Here is a 23,992-nt window from a genome sequence, read left to right as displayed (position 1 = left end):
CTTCAATTTCAATAAAACAAGAGGTTTGGTTGTTAACACAGAACAGAAATAGACATTGTGCTATTAAATTACTTTACTATACTATATTTTACGATAATGTATGCTGTCAGCTTCGATCACTTTGTTTGCGATCAATATATTTGTGAGAGAACAATGGAGGCTCAGTAAAACGCACGATCATTGTTACACCAGCGTTGCGCGAACACTCCGAACATATGTAAGATACAGTGGTTTTTATCGACACCGATTACTTGATGACTTGAAATTGACTCGTGAATTTTGCTCCGAGTCACGAGTCAATCCGCATTTCTGATACGCCGAGTCAAGTCAAGTCAAGTCATTTTAGCAAAGTGACTCGAGTCAAGTCATGACTCGAGTCATCCCAACACTGGGTAGAATATGTCTTGTTGTCAATTGGCATAATATATATGCATGGGTCGGTCGATCGGTTTGATTATGCAAGCAACGAAGTATTAGTAAGCAATGAAGTATAGCCAAGAGCCAGTGTATCCCGAAAAGCTCTTTGGTTGCGGCTTTGGATTGTCAGTCGATCTTGGTCACGCGTCACAGACATGCATTTCATGCAAATTTGCATTCGTCTCATATCCTCCATTGTCTAGATATTCGAATTCTACTATACTTATTGCTTGGCTACTGACCTGATTCGTAGCATGGCCGGTGACAAAGACATTATTGATGCCTATGAAAAAGATGAGTTGGAACAATTGGTGGGTTTGTTGAAGCAATCTAGCTTTGATAAGCTTCGTGAGTGGATCGACAACCACACGGCACAAGCCAAATCTGACGAAGCAACGCAACTTCTTAATGCTATCTTCAAAGGTGAGTCGTGAGTGACTGTATCATCATTATAGCCATTAGGGATGAGCAGAATGAATTAGTGATTTGAAATCGAATTATTTTTATGCTGTATGGATTGAATCAGGCATGTGGAATCGACTCAACAGAAATTACAACATTGTTGGCAGAGCGGTTTTGATTTACACCTCTCACTCCCATCATAACTGCGGTAACGGAGCTGCATGAGATGAGGCAATTTTAGCTCACAAATCCTTTCAGACTCTATATGCGATGATCTGTAGAGGCGCTTCAATTGTATTTTTTTGGGGACCCGTCAAAATCCAGTGTCCATTCATGATGAAGACTGTTGACTGTTTGATTGGCTCCATTTTTACGATCAAATCCAATTCAAACATTAGCTTTCCAAGGCGACTGGTCGAGAATGAGTTACTTAAACTACTACTTCAAGTCGTTTCGGCATCCTCCAATCTTTTCATCATATCGCTATCTTGAGGTGTATTTATTTGATAAAAGTTTTAATGAAATAACGAATCTTGAATCGATGAAAATAATAATAAAATGACACTAATACTGATAAACCTTAATATAATTTTCTACCTTATTCCTATCTGATTCATGCAGTAGGCTAATTATTAGTTGAAATGGAATTTTGTATTATTGGTATATATTTTTAGATTCCTTCAGAATATTTCTGAAAAGCTCATTATAATCCCATCTCTCCTAGATGTTAGTCTACCAATGCAATGCTGGTGTACTGAAAACATCAATCCAATAATCAACGCTCATTTTTGTTTCGCAGGCTGTAGTGAAGACAAGAACAACTTATCTTGTCATGCTCATGCTGCCTACACCCATTGCTTGAAGCTGTTGTCGAGTGATGAAATTGCTAAGGAAGTTTGCGAAGAAGTACTTGCGGTTTTGCTTCTTGAGGTATCATCCCGGATTGGGAGATACGATCTCTTATTGATTACTTTTATGTGTTTGTAGGTAGCTCAGCTGTCGACAGGTGGAATTGTGGACATGTCAAAGTTGTTAATTCAGATGATACGCTCTGGGGATACTGGGAATGGGTACGCAATTGAAGTTTTCCCAAAGGTATATACTATATTAATGGCAATATGCAATTGGAGTAAACGTTGTTATGCCTTGTAAGTCAAGGCATCTTTCCAAATAATAAGGGTTTATCGTAACTGATAGCAAATCTTGCGTTATTCAAGTCGAAATACAAGCAATCTCTTCTAAATGATTACTAGTCAGCCTTCAGGATCATCGGACCACGACCTAACATATCGATCTTGCCTCATGTCACATGCCACCTCATTTTGTCGCTTGCCTTTTATATTAGCTGCTTTACTTTTCATTCTGTGTGCATGCCTCTTCTCTATTTCGCCTAGGCCAAGGTGAATTTCTGATCTCAAAGAATACTGCAAGTCGTTTCGACACCTTCCTATATTTTCATTGTATAGCAGTTTTTGCGGTGTTTTGAAATGATGAAAATATTAATAAACTGATACTGATTACAACCTTTGATATGGTCGATTAAGTATCAATTCATATTAAATATAAAGAAAATTATATTACAGCTTCTCTCTTTGATCGAGCAGAAGCCTGAGGTTCATCTTGGTGCAGGTCAAGGTTCTATGGTGGGATACGAATATAGGAAACACGTCTTGAACAACCTTTTCTCCGGCAAATGGTCTAATAAGAGCGTTTTGCAACTCATTAAAGTCTTCAGGTATGTTTTTGTATCATTTATAGCTTGTGATTTAGTAAGTAGGCTACGTACCCATGTACTCGTGCCTGTGATTATTCGCGACAAATGTAGTGCCAGTGTCCAGCTCAAATTGTATTGGCATTGTATAGCATCATTTTTATGAAGAAGGGTACATCAAAAGGGTACATCATTCGGTAACCTACCGTCCAATTAATATGGTCACACGAAAAAATGGGCATTCACATATCTTGTATTATTTTTGCATGAATATGTATAATATTGTACAACTTGCTTAGTAAGTACCATGGTGATGCCACAGTAAGTTGAAAACACTTCTGGATATAATAAATGAATAAATAGGATACATCATGTCAGTTGGCGCAAAAAACTCTGCCCAAATATTCACACCGACAAATGCATTGACAATCTTCTACCTGTACCAAACTAGCACACAATGAATACTTAACATGCCTTTTCTCGGTGTGTTTCAGTTACAAGAGTAATTGAACCTTGTCTGTTTTACAATTGTTCACATAGTACATTAAATCTTTAGCAAATCCGCTAATGAGTCGCAATCGATTTACACTCAAATTTAACACATTATAGTCTTATTCAAAGAACGATAATTCAGCCTGACATATGAGTTTGTCCCTCTGACTCAGATGAAACCTGTAAATTCGTGGATTTGACTCATCCTGACATGCCGTTGTGAGAATTTCGTCGCCCAACTGACATTCTCTCAGAAATAGAAGTGAGACCAGCTTGATGTTCCGTGAGAATATCGATGAACAGTTTGCAACGCCGCCTTTGAAAATTCCTTCAGCGAGACAGTCAAATACAAAATCAACATAGTGCGCCATGGCGACATGTCCATTGTAGTCAACTTGCCGGGCGTTGACGACGCTACGTTTTTCATGGAATATTTTTCGAGGAAGATCGCAAACATCAAGACATCGCTTTTCAATTTCGCTCTCAATATCTGGACCTCTGGTGCAGTTTTCCGGACTGTATATTTGTTTTAAATCATCATTGAAAGGTGCTGGCCTCCTTGTACTCATATCAACATTCACTGTGAGTAGCCTCGAGGAAAACAAAATACCGCTTGTCTCCAAGTCTTCCACGACGGTGTAAATTTCCTGCGATTTATCTTTGATAGGCTGCGCAAAGGTGGCAATCTTTATTTCTCGGTTGACAAATTCAATCATTGGAGATTGTGATTGAGCCTTTTTATATAGGCTCGGATAACACTGAAGTTGTATCCATTTTCCAAAGCGACGAGATTCAGTACTTTTTGAATGATTCAAAACATCCTCCATCGATGATTGATTTTTCCAGTAAGTCAAATAGGTGAGTGTTAGCATTGATGCCGGATTGAGAGTGACTGAATACAAGATAATCATTGTCAAAGGTGACAAATTATTTAAAAATAAATCGAACGCAGATCAAAAGGCCATAACTCGGATTTTTTTAACACCGCTGTTGTTGACAGTGTTTACGAGGATGCTGAAATATTGCGTCAGAAAATAGGGTAACTATGACCTTGATGATGCAACTATATACTAATATTACCAATGTTTTTTTTCGGGATTTCCTTCAAATGTGTATTCACTATTCAGAAAACCATTTATAGCAATGATAGTGAAATATTTCGCGTCCCCCTAACCGTCATATCACAAAATCCATCAGGGAAGCCTGCAACCCCAACGGATAGTTTGGTGGCATGGAAGGACTGTTGATGAGAGAATTTTTAGAATATGAAATTCGGACTATATATAGAGAAATGAGTATGAATCGGAGGTAAATGGCGCAGTGCGCGAATTTTTTTTTTCAGCTGACCGCTGCTTTGCACCCCCAGTGTAAGAACCACTGATTTACGGCTTTGCAATCGAGTAATCTAGTCCTCTGTGGTTCTCAAGCTGGTCAGGGGTTGCTTACGAACGTCTTTTTAAACCACTTGTTTCAAGTGAAAATACACTCATAATGTTGGCCAAATTGCTGTACTAGTGCTATGTCTGGATGTACGGTGCTACTTGGTTTGTATCAAGTTAGAAACACACACTTGAAACAAGTACAATGTTTTGTTATTTCACCTTTCAGCGTTTATAGTGAAACAATTGATCTGTTATTTACATTTGCCTCTCAAAATTTACATTTTGACCCAATATTGAGTTGATGCATTAACGCACATATCGTTGATTCAAGAACGGCAGTATTTGTAGATTTCGAAGGGTTGAGAAACACTGCATATTACCTGTGGCTCCCCCTGTCAGGACACTGGAGACGTCAAGATGCTTCAATATGATTGTGGTTGATGTTTCATTAGTTGTTATATCCATTTTATTCCGAATCACGGCATGTTGAAAAACTGATTTGATAAAAGCTAATCCTCTATTTTTTTGAAATACCAGCATCTGCAATCAACATAATAATTGATAGTTTAAACTACTGACACATAGGTTACTGTATTGTGTGGCTGTGGATAATCCAGCCCTAATCTGACCCTGGCTGTGACCAGATGAGGTCATGACAGCTCATTATCTCAACTACTCCTCGTTTGGACTTTCAGACAATTCCGTAGCTGTGCATATTTATAAGAACTTACAAACAGGAAACAGCTCATATCCTCCCACAAATTGAGTTCCGATGAAAGGCTGAATTAATGATACCTGTAGCGATCGATGCAAGGACTTGTTGCAAGACACGCTGGTATAGTGCTCGATTGGAGTCGATGCTAAAGTTCCTTTTGTACGTACTAGCAGACTGACTAATGACCGCTCTAGTTCCCTGCATTCTTGATCGCACACACAGATCCAAGGAGCTTTCTTAGCCTTATCTACACAGTGCCAGTTTGGGTTCTGTTGATACTCTTCAACACTCTATTCCTATCAAAGTTGCAATACGGAATTCTTTGTTGGGGTGCTGCCTGCAAGAATACGATTGACCCACTGCAAAAACTGCAACATCGGATCATTCGTATCATTGCCAAAGCCCCACGGGGCCTGGATGTGCAACTGATAAATCGTTACGCAAAAGATTTAGTGTTCTAAACATAGAAGATATCAGAAAGAAAAGTTTATGTATCAGTTCCATTGCGGTCAATGTCCCTCAAATTTCAACGACAACTTCACCTCGGAGTCAAAAGCGTTTAAGGACGGCACACGCGTGTCAACGAATAACAACTACCATATGATCAGGGCGGAATACGAGAAAATGCATTGCTCTGTCAAGTATGCCGGACCCCAATTGTGGAACAGCATCTCGCCGGCTATCCGACGGTGGTTGAGTATGTTCGCATTCAAGTCGAAATACAGGCAATTTCTTCTAAATGAATACTAGTCAGCCTTCAGGAATACCGGACCACGACATAACATCGATCTCGCCTTACGCCGCATGCCACCTCATTTTGTCGCTTGCCTTATATATTTTCTGTTTTACTTTTCATCCAGTGTGCACTGTGCGTGTGCATGCATCTTCTTTACTTCGCCTAGACCAGGATGGATGTCTGATCTCAAAGACAACTCGTTTCGACAAAATATTGAAAATATTAATAGAACTGATTGATAACACAGAACAGCCAAATAGTAGCAAGTAGTGGTCAGAAATTTGTCGATTTAGCAGGATCAAATCATACTGCAATGTATTAGCAAATATAGAAATAACACTATGAAATAAATCTAATTGTTCATGTACGTCTCTGCAACTGAAGCGCGAGCACACCCTCCACACCTGGTGATCTCTCAAATCATGTGCTTCGCAGACTTCTTTATCATAAAGATTTAAGGTCGTGGGAATTGAGGTTAAGTGCAGGGGTACGCATCAAGATTATTGGCACCCGGCTGGGACAGCTGCTACAATACCTAATATGGCTAATATATGGTTGTAGAAGTTCGAGAAAACCTCATTACTATATTCCTTCACACAGCACAATGAGTTGATTTTGACAAAGAATTTTAGCAAATTTGTTACTTGCTGTTACTATGGATTTAAAACAAGCGTTGAAGTAGTCTTCGATGCTACTCAGTAGATGTGGGAATTTTGTAATTCTAATTAAAAATAGAAGTAATAATTTTCACGACACACCAAAACTATGACAAAATTTATGGGAGGAAAAGTACCCGAGTACTTCTACGAATTAGTTTGGGATGCGCAATTTTTTGTTTGAAAGCTGTCATCAGCAATGGAGTGAAGAATTTCTGCAACTAACTCAAAACATCTAATTGGAAAAACTTTCTGAATGATATTCCGTTACTGTAATATTGAGCACTGAATAATGATAAAATTTGTTGAAGGGGCAGTTTACACTACATCTCTTCTTAATGTGTCTGAAGTATGTATTATTTGCATTGCTTGAACGAAATTAGTTGGAGGACAATGTCTCATCACTGGTATGTTCTGGCGTGATAAGTGAATACGCAAATCTAATATTCAAGTTAAAAATAGAGCATAATACTTTGGTAGGGTGGTTGACACTGCTTACTTCAACCAAATCCGTCATTAGGAGTACCATTCCAGCGAATAAACAAACCAAGTCTCCTTTGACTTCTTCCATTATCCGCCTTTTGATCAACAGCAACAGAAAATGCATCAGCACAGCACGGAGACACTTCAATTCAAGCAATCTGAAGGGACTGGTTTGAAACACAAAGGTTGAGATAAATGCAATCAATCCAGAACGCATCAAAATCAACATTTTGAAAGGGGGCAACTCTTTTTCTACATTTAAAATATCGATCACATACCTTGAGTTTCGATTCACTTGGTTACCTTTCATAACTTTTACACCAGGGGGATTTATCATGCTTTTGACTATAAAAACTCCTTTCACGGTTCCAAGTTACACAGATTCTTGAATGCCTGTGTGTGAAATTGTCCATATCTGGTTCATAATTCGAGTATGAAAAAATCGAACTTGTCTGCTGTTAAGTTATGGCAAAACCCACTCTTAGTCAGGCGCTAAAATCAGCTGGTATATGGGTCGCCAAACCAAATTTATTTGCTAATCCATGTAATGGTAAACTTCAGCAAACGCTGGTTTCCATCATATCAACAGACTTAATCTTAAACTCTCAATTGCCGATACATGATACTCCTGTATTTGGATATTTGTCATGTATTCTGTTGCGTTGCAGAGTTATTTCAATGAATCGGGAGGAGTTGAATTTTTTTCTAACGAAAGCGCTGAAGCAACTCGAGACAATGGAACTCAAAGAGATCCCAGGGGTGATAAAGCAGATGCTTTTGATCGTGGAAATCGGGAGCCATGAAACGCTGCTTCGGGGAATATTTAACACACTGGAAAAGATACAGAACGCTCACAGTGATGGGACCAATGTAGAAAGTAGGACTTTTTCTTAGCCTCTTTTTTATTTGTTTTTATTTCCTGGCTTGTTACACGGTGGACAGTGGTTGATATGGGATTAAAATTCTCATACTTTCAGCTTTCCTTGAACGATTTTATTGATCACACAAATAACAAGAACATAGCTCATGTGATTTGGATTTGATATTTTCAAATCTGTGTGTATTTTTGGTTGTGAACTTCTGATACGAGTCATGGGATCAGAATGTATACATAACAATTCGGTCCTGTCCATATCTGTTATACACAACTGGTCATGCTGTTGCACCACTACTTCGGCTGAGACAGTTTTGAAGACGAATTACATATTTTTCAGTTTTTGATTTGGTCAAATAGTAATTTATCTTTGGATCAATTCGCATATCTGTAACACGTCAAATTGCGAAGGGCTTGATGAAACAGTTATCATCACTTTAAAACCTATTTTGAGATGATGTTTAAAATTGCAAAAACTGTACTTATTTGTACTTGAAAGAGGTCAAAGTAGCTATCTTAAGTAGAAGTATCGATTTCCAAGTACCCAAGTATTTTTGACCTAGTTTTTCGTAAAAACTGAAAAATGTTAGGTAGAGTTGCAATTAGTCTATAATCATAACCACTCGAGTCAATAGTGTAAGTAGCCAAAATCCGCTTGAGTACTCCGAATTAGTAGAAGCACTCGTTGCTGACCAGGACTGTGTGTACTCAGTAATAAATTTGTTCTTATCAAGTAGCCTACATTACCAGTGTCCTCCCCAAACCCGTCTGAAATTGTCAAGTCCAGGTTTATATTCACAAAAAAATCCGCCTCCATCACTGCCAGGCGTGATTAATCCCACCCTCGTCTTCCAGACAATGAATGGAGTCAGATGTTCCGGGCAGACTCGGAAAACGAAACGGAAAATCCCGTTACACGGATATTCGGTGAAGTCTTGGAACATCTTTTCAACGCGTCTAGGCGTGATCAAGCCGTCGGTAAATCTCTTGTGAAGATATTGAAGGTGAGATTCCCAAGCGCTGATTTTTCACGTCACCACACGTAGGAGTAGGGCCTGGACGGTCATCAGTTCACCGATAATATCAAGTCGATATCACACTTGTAAAGAAATATTGCGGTTGGGCTGGCCATTAGAGGTAAAATATACCAGCAATTTTTGTGACATCACACCATGATAGTAGAAAGTCAGAGAGCTCTAAACTGCGACTGCCAGAGTTTCTTATAGCATACAGACAGGTGTCCTGATGTCAAACTTGGACAATTAGATAATTCTATTTGTTTAATTAGACCAGGGGTGGGCAAACTACGGCCCGCCGGCCGCATGCGGCTCGCAACACCGTTCTGTGCGGCCCGCGAGAGTCTAAAAAAACTTTTTTTAAATACTGATGAAATGCGTACTAAAAATCGAATTAATGCAGGGACTTGATTAACTTTTTCTTAGTATATTTCACCATGATAATTCTAAGACAGGCCTTCTCAAACTGGTGGGCGCGTGAAAGCATCTGAAGGGGGCGCGAAGCTGAGCTCAACTGCAAATTTTTTTCGCGCTCGGCGCGATTTACATCCAATTTTAAGTTATTGCTCTGTATTTAGTCTGAATTACTAAAAATCTCTCATCCACAGTCGTAACCTTCCATGCCATCATACTACCCGTTAGGTTTGCTAGCATCCTGGTTGCGTTTTGTGATATGACGATAAGGGAGCGCGAAATCTTTCACAATCATAGGGGGGGCGTGTCTTGGAAAGTTTTAGAACCACTGATCTAAGGTAAATACTTGATATCACAGCTGGATAGCTGCAACGAGATTGACATAATTTGGATCAACGAGTGGGATTTCAGACTGGCCACTCCATTTTTAATTATTTCAGTGTTGTGCTTATAAAAAACGATTCGGGTGTGTCTTAGGTAGATTCGTTTTCTGTATGCGTAGAATTGGGGTATTTATATTTTATCTACACATAGTAGAAGCGTGTTTGAAGCTAACATGGTTATGATGCTGTCAGCATTGTGTGTCCTGGAACTGAACCAAAAGTGGAATTAGTAAATCTATGTACAGATCGCTCTCACAGATTTATATTTCAATCCTGTTCTAGTAATCGGGCCAACCGACTTTCATTTCTATAGTTTTGACAAATTGGTTATTGAGGACCGCCAGCCTTTGAAATCTCGCCACTATATGTTTCTATGACGCGTGTATACGATATCATCAAAGCAATGTTGGACTTGTTTTAAATAAGCACATATTACCTCCATGTCCTCACTATAAAATCTAATATCAATATTGCGTTTTGGTTTATAATCCAAATTTTATATAGTACGGCCCGCGAGCTCAAAAGTTTGCCCACCCCTGAATTAGACTGACAAAATTGTGTGGCTGCAAGTCTAATTCTAGTACAATTTTGAAAACACTGTGTAGCTATAATTGTAATGAATCTCGAATCGAATTATGAAAGCTGAATGTATTCTAGCTGTCGAACTCTGCTCGATGCAGCCTTTCTGGTTTAGGATTATTTCACGTCAATTGTGGCCGTAAAGCTATTCAGATAAATACTATGAATGAAGTTTTGGAAATGCGTCTTAAGCTAGGTGGTACGTCGGCTGAATGTATCGATGAGGTTGCTAGTTATCGGTTTTATGGGTAGCGGCTCAAAAATCTGATATCTGTCGGGCTATACTTTGGAGTGTTTATTTCAGATTGCAAAAGAAGCAATATCGGAAGGTTCGGTCACGAGTCTGTCGATCGGGTTGGCCTTGTGCGCAGCGCAGATGCAGGCGTATCAAGACTCGGTGTTAGATGTGCTGAAAGGGATTGTGTTTAGGTTTGTTTGCGTGTACCTAGTCTGTACTGTGTGCGTCTAATGTGATTTATATTCAGATGCTTTGCTCACGAACACAAGGTGGCTCATAGTAACTGGTTGAAGGAACGTCTGGTAACGGTTCCAGATCTTCGAAGAATGTTTCTCACGATCGTAAGATATTATTCAAGTCATCAGTTTATAACTTAAGCAATTAACGTAGCTTGAAAACATGTTTTGAAAAAGTGTAAAATCTACTTCATGTATACTCAGAAGTGGTCATAGTCATCTACGATATTATACGTAGTAGAATTAGTAGATTTCTACCCACATACAAGTAGAACGGCCCTTTATGACAATATTAAAATTTTGAAAGCGATTATGATGGGTTTTCGTCGAATTAGTCAGAATTAATAACCACTAAAGCATATCTATACCAATGTGGGTATCAAGTCGCCGCTTTCGAGTCACTGCAGCTTTTGACTCGAGTCGAGTCATTTCGAAATCACAGATTTTCAAAGTGTAACGAGTCTGGTTAAGCTGTGAAATATATTCCGTTGTGAAGGTGATTTCTTGTACAGATCAAATCGTGTGAACACGGCTGGCAGCAGACGATTCCTGGAATTTACCATCTCGGATTCACCCTGATGGACGCATACGCGCCAAGAGGCGGTGAGTAAGATGCAAGGTTAGGAAGTAGTGCCACAAAGGTTTATTATGCAGCCCCAAAATAAAAATAATTTAAAAAAAGGAAATATGTGTAATGCTACTGGCAATTCCTAGTATATACAGACTCTACTTGAGTCTCGACTTTGATCATTTGAAAAGTTAGACTCCTGCGCCGACTGTCAATGCGGTTTCTACTCATGGCTGTAACTGTTCAAAATAGGTGGGAAATGCTTCATGTAAACCATACATAAATTTCACGATAATTTGATCAACCTTTATTAGCAAATTCGGCAATATTTTTTACCCTACCATCAAAAGAATATAACAAATGAGCAATGAAACCTATTTTACTAACCCCGTGTTGAGATTTTATGGCTCTATAACTCTCGTTGGCACACCGTCGAAGGTTAACATTTCTTCGCGTCTGATAAGGCGCATTCGGAAAGCCGCTCGAGGAAGAGCCCGTGCGGGAGGATAGCCCGCAACAAGCCTGTCGGGATCTGGGCGGACGTCTGGTCGCTTGCATGTTCCGAGAGCATCAGGAAACCAGGACTGAGATCATCGAACAAATTTTGAACCGAGTCATCACGAAGGCGACCACTCCGATTCATCATTACATCGGTAGGTCTGTGTTGCCGTGAATGCCTAAATCTTTGTGTGCCCCTGATCAAGAGTTAACGGCACAATAAGAAGCAGTAACATATACTGCTACATGTCAACCTAACGTTTTCCATGTATTGCAGTAGTTCTCAAAGTGTGGTACGCGTGAGCGTTCTAGGTGGTACGTGAAGAGTGCTGTGAGTAATGTTATATCCCAGATTTACGAGCTTGTGCGTAAGAAACAGTTGCAAATATCTCAATAAATGGTGTCTTCTTGCTATCGATTAGTGCTGCGGTATAGTACTAATAGGAATAACCAATAAACACCAGTACATTCAAGTAATATAAATAATTCGTGTGGTAGGGCCTACACCGTGTAGACAATACAAATCAGTGGTACGCCATAAGTGGTACGTGATGGGGAAAAGTTTGAGAAACCGTGGTGTATTGCATTATTTGGTTTTCTCTAGGATTCTTTGTTCTAACCACAGCATAGTTCGTTATATTATTGCATAGGCTAAATTGATTTTCATTCCAGTCTATGTTTATATGCTTCTTATTGGGCCATAGACTTCTTGAAACTCTTTGAGGTAATGAATTATTTTAAATTTATAATTATACTACAACGAATGAAGTCCTAAAAGTAATTTTCAAGCTTAGTACTGTCAGTTGCTTATTCAGGAATCTGTGACTGCAACTAGAGCTTGTGGTTGAATAGCTTAAATATATTGATGATGCTTATGGAATATTCTTTTGAGTTGATTGTTACGGTTGATATTTGAGAATACTTCTTGTAGAATATGAATTTGTATTGACGGCTGACGAGCACCCCGCGAGTTAAACCTTGCCATCTCCTAAGTAAACTGCCTTTTCTACCTTCCTAGCAACTTTTATGAAACGTTCCTCGCAGATGTATTGAAGGGTGTGGCGAAGAGATATCCAGAGACATTGCTGGACTGCAAGGACAAATTGAAGGAATTTCTTGATCATATCTGTCTCCTATCCACGACCAACGCCGATTGCGTACTCCAAGCCCTGCTGCCTCTCATAAAAACGAACACGGAATTGAAGAATGCAGTCATTCTGGTGCTCCGCAGAGCACTATTCACGGGGTATAATTAACTGAGTTTTGGTGTTATGCTAGATAATCGTTAACGCTTACCGCCCCTTTAGACAGCTGACTGGCAGAATCATCGCCTGCAACGGATTTCTGCTTTTGCTGCAAAATTTCAAAGTCAAGGGTTACGTCTCCCTGAGTCAAACGCCCGGCCAATCGTCAATGTCGATATTTTCTCTTGCGTCTGTAAGTGAAAGACGTGTTTTCAATGTATGAAATTGTGCAGAAGGGATTGAATCTTGCGTTGTTTTTGATGTAATGCCATATGAGGCTGCGACTCAAATTGCCGTTGATGAATCCAGGGTTGTAACCAAGTCACAGGGCTCTTAGTCACAACTCAATTTCACTTTTATAGTTTGACTCGAGTCAAGTCGAGTCATTTTCAATTGACCACCGAGTCAAGTCCGAGTCCAAGTCATTGAGCAGAGGGTCGAGTCCGAGTCATGGTATTATGACTCGAGTTCGAGTCCAAGTCATTGTGTTGACTGCTCAGTTTCCAGTTAAAGTCTTGTTAAACCCACTTTTTATAACTCTGTTTGGTGAATCAAATGTTCGCATTTATAATATACTATTTTCCCCACTTTTAGCAGTTTCTGGTCGCATTTTCGAGTACCAGTACCGATAGACGAAATCCCAATAGTGTGGTTACTTTACTATTCTTCGAAATTACAATGAAATGTCGGTCTTGGCCGTCTGAGTCCTCGAGTCATATGACGTGGTTCGAGTCATGCGCAATGACTTGAGTCCAAGTCGAGTCAATACACAGATTGACTCGAGTCGAGTCAAGTCATTTCCATATTTTGAGAAAATGACTTGAGTCATCAGAAAATCGTGACTCGAGTCATTACAACCCTAGATGAACCGCCACGATTAATTTTTCGACAGAGTTTGACAGTAGAAGTAAAAGCAACTCCATAAATTTTTTCTTAGGAGTAGCGATTTCCAAGACGTGTCAAAACTAGTAATATTGGAAGTAGAAAATCAGAGATGTGTAAGCTGCTCTACTTTGAACACCTCTGCGCAATATAGTGCATGCTTTAAATGAGTTGCCGCGATAGAAACCAGAGCATGAAAAACAAATACAAATTTGAATATTATTTTTCAGCAATCTCTTGGCGGCGAACGTACTTCTTTTCCCGACCAATCAAATCCGGGCGACGACAAAAACCAATCGTTGTGTTTGGAAGTGTTGTCTTCTATGAGGCGATGCCTGTCGCAGCAGTCGGAAGTGCGCACCATATTGTACCAAGGGCTTTGGAACGTTATTGTGCGTAACGCGCACCTCGCCGGCCCCATAATAGAGAAACTGCTGGGACAGTTTAGGTGGGAAATAATTGTCTACTCATCATGGTTAGAAACTTGAGTCGTGCGTGGGCAGTTAATTGGATATGTATTCTTCTTTAATTCTAAAAGAGTTTCTTTGATAACTCGTGGAATTTTGCAGGTGCACGCAGTGTGTTGATGCTTACATGAACCAAAGTAATCATCAGGGCAATTTATTTTTCAGCTAAAAACGAAAGGTTTTGACATTTTTTGACCCTAAAAAACGTAATTTTGACCAAATTTTTACCTAACGTATGCAAATTAGGTTATTTCCCCTCGTAATGTTTGATTTGTACTACTTATCTTCATTTCTGGTTGGAACTGTCTGTCCTTACGAAGTAGTTCGGCCTGAAAAACTTTTTTCATTCAAAAACTGACAAACTTTTATATGAAAAAACTTTTTTTTAACGAGATCCGTCCTTATGAAGAATTCCGGTAGTTACATCACATATTGTGGTAGAAATAATTGAAAACTTTTGTAGTACAAGGAAAGATACTTTCCTGCATTTTTGGGTAGACAGTGTCTATCCTACTAAGTAGCTTGCCAAGAATGAAGAAAGAGCGTTCAACAGCAGCAGTTGTTGGCTGACAGCACTGGTGACACACCTTGTTGCTACATTCTGACAATGGTGTTTACATCACAATTTTTCATCATGCGCTTCGTGATATAAGAACCATGCAATGCCACGCAGGCTTGCTTCAGTTAGGATATTGCGGTACGTTCAGCATATCACCATGTCAACCTATTTGTTTCATTTGAATGTTTATGATTCGCAATGATCAGACAATGGGGCGTCTACAACGGTAGGCCTATAAAGTAGGCTACAACTGTAAAATGGCAAATGATAAGTTCACCGACAGTGCAAAATCCACCACACAAACGAAATGCAGGTTGCAAAAAAATTTTGACTTTTTTTTACATGTCGCCCTAAATCACGTACGCCATTTAGCCTACTCTTTACATTGGTAGCATCCGTTGGTAGCACCATGGGCTCTTATTTTTTACAATTGTAATGAAATCATCTGTTGAATATGGCAAATTTATCCAAAAGCTATTACAATATTCGAAACATTGGAAAGGTGACTAGCTGTAATAAACTTGAATATTGCTTTCAGGACTACATTGCAAACTTGAACAACTAGATAATTCTAGTTGCCTAATTAGACTAATTAGAGCGAAATACCAGCAATCTAATTACAATATATGTTGTGGAATGTTACTTTGCTCTAATTCCAAACTAATTTCCGGTTTTTCCTGAAAACGCCACAGGAAAACTGTATCGTTGTCAATATTTTAGAAGTCATCAACCATTTGTCACTTCAGCTTTGGAGGCACTGAGCCTACTTGCGTGACACAACTGCATTTGATATCTTAAGCCTGCTGTTTGCCGCGCAGATTATTCTACGAGGATCACGACGGTATTATCCCGCCCGTGAAAATCAACTCTTGCATTAAAATGGTCAACGGAGAACCGGTAATGATGGAGCCTCTGCCTCTGACGATGTCTGCGTTGTTTCTGTGCTTGAGAAAGGTTAGACGTTAGTGTTGCTGGTAAATCGAGACATTTTTGTCACAATGAATCTATTTTACACAACACTCTAAACCTGAACCTGTCTTCTCGATATTAAAATCGATGAATCACAGGAATAAATTATGAAAAGTGTTATCAAGTGTTTATGGATACGCAGAATGATGCATTTGTAGGATCAAAGAGGAAAACCTAGTCCTTTTTGTAGTTATTTACTGTGGATGCACTGATAATAATCTGTTCAATAACACTGTACAGAACAGACCAAGTTTGTGTCAAATGTTATTATAGTACTATGCCGACGGTCTTGATATAACATTAGCAATGTGTGCAACTTATAGTTGGTCAAGGAGTAAGGACATTCACCATGGTCCTTATTGCTCGCCAGAAGCTATGACGGTGGATTCATGAAACCACGACAAGTGTCGATATTAGCCTGATTTCAATCCGTAGTATCGACGGTGCATTGTTCCAACAGTCTGTAGACCGATAGAATTGAGCGTCTTTTTGCAAACATTTTTACTCTTTTTCTCGTTCTCAACCGTATGATAAAACAAGTCACCAAATGAAGCTAAATGTTGTGACAATGTCTAATTGCTGTTGTATTCTTTGTGTCGGGATTAAAAGTAGAAAATAGAGAACAGTAGGTGCTTTTTTCTTGCGTATGAAGTGATTGGTTTGAATCCGAGGCGTGTACTAGATTTGAAATTAAATCTCTCCTCTATTCGATTTTGCAAAGTCCTCGAAGTCTCGATGGCACTCGTGTGACCCTACTGTCTTTTATTAGCGATCGTTGCTTATTTCCGTATCGTGAGTGTGCTTGACTTTTAGGGACAAGATTGTCAAAAACTCGGAGGCTTGGACGACGACGACCTGATTGACGAGCATCTCATTTCAAGTGTTCGCGACATATTTCAATCGTTGACCAATCGTCTCGCCAAGTCCGAGATGGACGATTTCGAATTGGTCTGTAGTTGAGACGTTGAATTTCGCCACTTGCGTCTCATCGAATAATTTACAAACGCTGCAGGACAAATCGGCAGATTTCACTCCGGCTACGAGTGTCGGAAAGAAAAACTTGCTCACAGCCGGACTGGTGCTGGGGTGCTACCGTGCCGTGATTGAATATAACTTAATGCAAGAACAAATCAGGTATCTACTCTCGTCATGGAGATTTTTGTGTGTGTTTGAATAGTTCATCTCTCTCTCTCTCTCTCGCTCTTTTTATCGATCGAGTCGTTTCACAAATTGATTTGCGGTTGGGGTCGCAGCCCCGGAGAGGTTGCCTTCGTAATTGCTACTCAAGTGGTATTGTACTAGTAGAGCCAAAACTACAAGCTACGATTCCACACATTTCTGAACTGGTATCTGAAAGGGGATAGCAGAAGTCAGACCTATTTGCAATATATATTTATTATAATTAGGGGGATTTTTTTCCTAAAAAACGGGAAATTTTGACATAATAAATCAAAATTTTGACATTTTTTGACAATTATTAAAAAACTTGATTCTACCAAAATTTTGACTCCATGTATGCAAGTTAGGTGTTTTCGCACATAATGTTAAAATTGCACTACTTATCTTCATTACTGGTTGGAACTGTCTGTCCCTACAAAGTAGTTCGGCCTGAAAAAAACTTTTTTGACCAAAAACTGACCAATTTTTACATGAAAAAACTTGAAATCTGGAACTATGAAGAATTCCAGTACCCGTAGTTACATCACGCATTATGGTAGCAATAATTAAAATTTGTTGTAGTACAACGGAAGACACTTTCCTACATTCTCGGGTAGAAAGTGTCTGTCCTTACTAAGTAACTTGCCAAGAATGGAGAAAGAACGTTCAACAGCAGCAGTTGTTGGCTGGCAACACTGAAGCTGTGCGTGGACTGCTGGTGAAACAGCGTGTTGCTTCATTCCGATAATGTTCTCTGCATCACAATTTCTCATCATGCGCTTCTTGATATTAGAACCAATGCCCACGCAGTCTTGCTTCAGTTAGGATATTGCGGTACCTTGATCATAACACCATGTCAGTCTATTTGTTTCATTTGAGCGTTTATGCTTCGTAATAAGCAGACAATGGGCCTATAAAGCAGGCTACAAGCTGTAAAATGTCAAATGATAAGTTCACCGACAGAGCAAACATCTACAATACAAACAAAATTTTTTTGACTTTTCAATTAATTTTGACTATTTGACTATTTTTAGCCTAACGTCACAACTTCGACAATATTTTGACTTTTTTTGACACGTCAAAAAAATTCGCCCTTATTATAATTTTTTTGTGTAAAAATTATCTCCTACCGTAATGGTTTTGTTCTTTTAGCACCCAGTTGATGCGCACGTCGTTCTATGGACCAGTAGTCTAAAGTATTGTATTAGATGTGTATTTTGAATTTTCTTTTTATGACTCGGCCAAACATTTGGGGTTCCGCTAAGGCTTGTAGATTAGCGTAAGTGTTCCACTGGTTAGTAAAGGTTGAATCCAACTGGTCTAGTTGTATATATGCGTACTGTTTTGCAGCGAGGAATCGGCCGACAAGATCTTACGGCTACACTCTTCGTACAAGAAGATTCACGATGCTGTGTGTTCGGGAAAAAAGGACAGTACCAAAGTGTTACCGGTCCGTTTCCCGGCATCACCAGAATTCGTGAAGTTGATGGCTAACAGTAATCTTCTATTTCTCCGTTACATTCGCCCGTCGAAAAAAACGCGCTCTGTGATTTGGCAGGGTTACTCGTTGACGTTTCGCCCGATAACGAAGTGGGCCTCAATGTGTTGAGAACGGACGGTGACTTTGTGAGGTTTGCCATGGACGCGGTACTGCACACCGTGACGCACGCTAAGGATCACGGCGTGGTCAAGTCTATCGGAGGTATGCTGCGGCTGTCAGAGTTGGACCGTGACAAAGTACATCAAGTGGTTATGATTTTATGCTGCTAATACTTTACGCGAAACAATAACTTTTCGACTGACTCTCATCAGTAATGAACGTCAGTAATAGGATGATTCAAATTCGAAATGCAGGAAATATTTTGTCTGTATGGCGTAATATTATAACAAACAACTACTGCACAGGCAAGATACGGTAGTAATGATGCTTAATAAACGTTAATGAGTACATATTCAGTTATATATAATTATATAAAGGTCTCGACAAGTCGTGCATACGGGAGATGTGCATCACGGTCGGACGAGCTTGCCTTAAAAAGTTCATGATGAGCAGAAACGAACCGTACGATTCCGCCGTCTGTCAATACTGTCTCGAAATATTCCGGTCTACGCTTCAGTACATCGTCGTCAGGTAAAGATAGCTGACGACGCGAAATGTAACCTGTGTGTTGACCTATGTCTGTGTTTTTTTTATCAGGAAAAACAAACGGCTGGAAGAATTTTTGACGTCTACTTCAACTACCATGACCGACGACTCAACTTCAACTGGAGTTAACGTACAAGACAAACACATACGAAGGTGGCGCCAATTATCATGCCGCACACTATCATTCTACCTCTTAATCGTACACAATTATTGATCTACATGGGATTTTGATTATATCATCACTGGTATGGTAATGCTGCATTGATACATTGACACTAGACCAGTAAGTATCATATATTATTAACTCTACAGTGGCCATAACAACAAAAATGCTTAAAAATCCAACAACATATTCCGGTACCGGTATATATTAAAACCACAATTAGGTCATTTTGTCATGTGCTCTCAGATAGAAACTTCATTCATCGAAACACAAACTATCTTTGCGCAGATTCCAGCGGATTGTGATGACATACCTGTCCGAGGACACGCCACTGTCGGCGTGGAAGAAAAAAATCTTGACAATCCTCATATCGATACTGGAGACGCTGTCTTTCGTGACATGCGAACAAGACAACGAAGAGGTGTCCAGCCAGTCGGCCACCCCTTACCCCCACGGGATATCTCAAGTCAACGAGTGGGTCGGAAAACTCTGCAAAGAGAGGGTTATAGGTCGGTGGAACTGTTGTTGGACAAGTGTTTCCTGTGAACATACCAACTATATTGTGTTTCCTCACTGATATAACTGACCACTGGCCACTAACTATAAAGTTTCATGGAGAGCACAAAACAACATGAATTCTGGGGAACATTGATTGTTGACGGTCCCAGTGAACACTTCTTAATGTGGATAAGAAAATGTTACCAGGTCACTTTCGGTACTTGAATTTGTGTTCTGGTACAGATGATAACGCCGTGACTAAGTCGCTTGTTTCTCTGCACCTTCAACTGAGCGTGGCGTGCGGGCCGAGCACCGGGGCGCATCGCACTGCGCAAGGCTCGGAAGGCGCCGTTCGGGACATTGCTACGGATATACATTTGGTGACTGGCGATATCGATGCCGGTGATGAGGTGGGCTGCGTAATAACGGAGATGATATTGTGCCTTGCATCTGTAAATATGTAGGAGTACTCAAGTAGGTTTTGCCTGCTTGCGCTGCATACTCGAGTGGTTACAATTTTAGAGTACTTTCATTTCTGCTTAACACGCGGCCCGCGAGGTCATGCACTATATCGATTCATTAGTCGCTGAAAGGCGTTGTCAAGTATCGTGAAGAGCTCATGGTTCAAAATAAATGAAATAATGATTGTGATACATTTTGTTCTATTTGTATTTCCCTTATAAAATTATAATACTTCTTTTGTTGTAATTATATGACCCTCGCTCATGTTAGACACTATGGCGTTGTACTGACGGAAAGCGTTCTAAAATGTGGTGGCTAAACTGTGTGGTCTATTCTGTCTCGATGTTGAATTCTTGCGGCACAAGGCCTTTACAAAATTTGAAAAGTGGCCCGTTCTTTTTGAGTTGGCGACCCCTTGTCTATGCTAAGCCTAGAATACTTACTATTTAATTGGGAACCTCTACTATATCTACTTTTGCTTAAGTACCAACGATTACCACTTTGACCGCCTCGGCTTACTTGGAGATATTTAGATTCTAGCCGTATTTAAACAATGTTCTCTGCTGGTTTTAACGATGCCTTCATTGTGTTATAGGTAATGAGGACAGACCCTAAGCACGGCTCTCGGAAGTCAAATTTGCAAAGCTGTGCCGCATTATTCACGATTTCAAACTCAGATACAGAGCATTATTGCAGTTTTCTTGGATGTTCGAATAATGTTGTTCTCGAAAACCGATTGTATATTATCGTCGAGAAATCTTTTGATACTTGCCACTCATTCAATTCTATTCACAATCCGATTAGTTTGGATTGGTAAAATTTTGGTGGCTAATCTACAAAATATAATTGCACACAGGACAGCCAAATGGATGGAGACAAAAAGACAGGATCCAATTACCCAATAATAGATCAAGGCAACGTCATTTTCTTAGTGGTAATATGCTTTGTTTATTTTCATTTTACGCCCACTTATCGAGTGCTGATGTGTTCACCAGCCTCTCGTCATAAGCCATATCGACGCTGCGGTCGAAGAAACGGATTGGCTGCTGCAGAGGTTGAGAGGTCAAGTTTCCTTGCTTCTTGCGGAGGAAAAGTTTTGCCGACAGCAGAGCTGTTCCGAAACCAGTGAAGAAAGTAAATTTCACATAAAGAGGAAGAAAATTGAAAGTAATTCACTCGAAAATTGTTTACTTTTTTTAGCATGCTTCGAATGTTCCAATAAAATATATTTGTGTTGCTGATCGAATAAGCTTTACAAATTGCAAGTTTGAGAGTCGAATCATGTGGTAAATTTATTTACAGGTGCCGTGTGTACTCGACTTGGGAGTTTGCTGCTTGCATACAGAGAGCATGTTAAGTCAGGATTGCCTCTCGGAGCACCTTCCGAATCGGTCTTTCGTGGTTTGACAAAGATCTTTAATTTGCTTACGAACTTCACGAAATACGTAAGTACATACGCTACTATATCATTAATTGGCAGATCTGTGATGAGGAATTAATATTGGCAAAAGCATTTTTTTCAACTCAATGTCCCTCATCAAGTTCCACATGTTTTTGTCACATACCTAAAAGCATGGGGCAACGGTATTGTTGCATAAATATCAATTTTTGTGTAATCATGATAGCGGAATGGTGGAGCGTTCTGATTCTTGATCGGTGAGTCATGGGTTCAATTCCCGGCCGCGCCAGACTAAAGACCTGATTGGTAAAACTGGTATCCATGGCTTCCCGCTTGGCGCTCAGAATTACCGGGATAGCACGGAGGGGTGGTGCAAGACTTTTAAAAGACTAACTAGGCTATTTATGTGGCATATGCATATCATGAACTCATGTCCACAGATCGTGTGTATGTATATCATGAGTCGGTGTATATTCTGCAGAAACATCATGGACAAAAATATACAACGTCATATTCCTAATTTTGTCAAATGGAAAGTAACTTTTTCAATGCACTCCAATCACTTTTGTGAGAGAATGAATCAGCAGACGACCCTAGGCCCAGGTAGGCTTTGTAGTTGCTAGGCTCTCGCCATTAGGACCAAATTTACGCACATAATCCATTCTACAGTAGTAGGCTACATCAGATTTATTTGAAACATGCTTCTTTTACTTGATATTGTTGGTATCGATTTGAACACAGCCAAATGTTGGGTTTCTTGGTGATCATTGCATTTGTGCCCCAGTACGCATGGATCATCTCGCAAGGCGTGACGAAAGCTCCAATGCCCCGTTTCGAGACGCTTATGAAGCTGATGGGGACGGAATTGACCAGATATGTGTATCCTTTTATCAATCACATCGAAAGCCTGCAGTCCAGTAGGACCGCATCTGCCGCGAAGAAACGCAGGAGGAAAGAAGTGAAAGAAAATGCTACCAACGCGGAAAAGGTGCACAGAGTGGTGGTGAAAGTAGTCAACTTAGTACTGTAAAAGTAACGCCATACATTTCTACTCAATATCGAGTGGAAGTAGAAATTTCCAAAGCATGTCAAAACTTCACTACTTCAAGTCATACTTTTGGCAGCTACCAACTACTTTTTAATGCACAGGGTGCATTTTTCGAGAACATATTTAGTTTAATCAGGTACCGCGATACAGCAGCTATTCATAATTACAATTTTACTCATGAAAGTAGTTTTGTTTACAAATCTTCATTAGAAGTGAAGGTAGTCTGAAAACATACTGCAAAAAGGCGTTGCACTCCGTTACTGGCCGCCTCTGGGTGCATGTCCAATTGCCCATTCACTATACTGTTTTGATGATCGACTTCCATCGTACCGTTGCAGCAAAAGGTACTGCGTGAGACCAAATCAATTCCCCCGTTGATATATGCGATCGAGAATTTGGAACGATTCCTGATGACGCTCGGTAAGAAATGCAAAATCAACTTGTTGAGTGGACACAAACTGCCAACCTCCAGAGATTTTCGCATCAGGGGTGCCGTGCTTAAAGAAGCTCTTGCCAGAAAAGATGAAAACGCGCAAGAAACACAGGTATATACAGTGCATTGTACAATTGTAGGTCTCTTTTGCTGCTTCATACTTGGTAACGGCATACATTGGTATTTTTTTAGGACTCCAGTTCTGATTCCGATGAAGGAGATCCAAATGCATCAAAGAGGGCTAGGGCTGACTCACCAACTTGATTGATTGATTGATTTTCGCAATATTCTTGAGTTCTTTGCATTAATATATCTGATTTTCAATGTGGCATGTGATTTGAATGTTGCTGCGAGCTGATTAGGATTTGTTTTCTCTGGTGCAGCGTTTCGCAACTTGGCCTGCGTTAGGAATTGACGTGAAGGTTAGACTTTAGCCTTACATAGTTTAAGCAAGGTTTGATCGTCGCGCGGCATGGACGAATGTGTTATTTCAGATTGAAAAGCAATTCCAGCCGTGGTAGATTATGGCTGAATAGGGCTCAGGCAGTTTACGTCAAGCAATCGAATATCTTTGCTGTTGTTACAATCGCTCGAAGCTATCCTATTTCTTGTCGTCAATGAAGGGAGAAACTCCCTACGACGTCTTCTGGCTTGCAGTTACGGCCGTTTTCTGCTTCGCTGCTCCGTATTTACACTTTCCGCGTGACGTCAATGGAATGTCTACCTTTTTCTCGATCCCGTTTTGTTGTTGTCGGTCGGAGTTT

General features: G+C 40.0%; 2 protein-coding genes across 2 annotated transcripts; one reads left to right on the top strand and one right to left on the bottom strand.

The window, feature by feature from the left end:
- The first annotated feature begins 441 nt into the window (after nt 1–441).
- On the top strand, nt 442–23,557 carry LOC145454308 (Fanconi anemia group I protein-like). Its single transcript, XM_080332301.1, has 28 exons — nt 442–840; nt 1,619–1,749; nt 1,807–1,914; nt 2,403–2,554; nt 7,663–7,871; nt 8,724–8,872; nt 10,565–10,689; nt 10,746–10,839; nt 11,247–11,337; nt 11,767–11,955; nt 12,845–13,046; nt 13,108–13,237; nt 14,157–14,374; nt 15,771–15,906; nt 16,735–16,869; nt 16,934–17,055; nt 18,430–18,575; nt 18,638–18,781; nt 19,057–19,210; nt 19,277–19,378; nt 19,677–19,897; nt 20,130–20,296; nt 21,205–21,282; nt 21,344–21,515; nt 21,651–21,793; nt 22,532–22,735; nt 23,134–23,340; nt 23,421–23,557. Exons 1-28 carry the CDS (start codon nt 672–674, stop codon nt 23,490–23,492), a joined length of 4,170 nt encoding a protein of 1,389 aa, XP_080188427.1. The 5' UTR covers nt 442–671; the 3' UTR covers nt 23,493–23,557.
- Nucleotides 2,645–4,954, bottom strand: LOC145454313 (uncharacterized). The gene is made up of 2 exons (XM_080332307.1): nt 4,785–4,954; nt 2,645–3,914 (listed from the first exon to the last, which is right to left on the bottom strand). The coding sequence occupies exons 1-2, from the start codon at nt 4,942–4,944 to the stop codon at nt 3,142–3,144; spliced, it is 933 nt and encodes a 310-aa protein (XP_080188433.1). The 5' UTR covers nt 4,945–4,954; the 3' UTR covers nt 2,645–3,141.
- Nucleotides 23,558–23,992: the final 435 nt, after the last annotated feature.

This window comes from Botryllus schlosseri, chromosome 13 (assembly GCF_051294905.1).
Source record: "Botryllus schlosseri isolate E-star chromosome 13, Bs_hap1, whole genome shotgun sequence".
Lineage (NCBI taxonomy): Eukaryota > Metazoa > Chordata > Ascidiacea > Stolidobranchia > Styelidae > Botryllus > Botryllus schlosseri.
The sequence above is the reverse complement of the archived record's forward strand: the minus strand, read 5'-3'. Positions and strand labels throughout refer to the sequence as shown.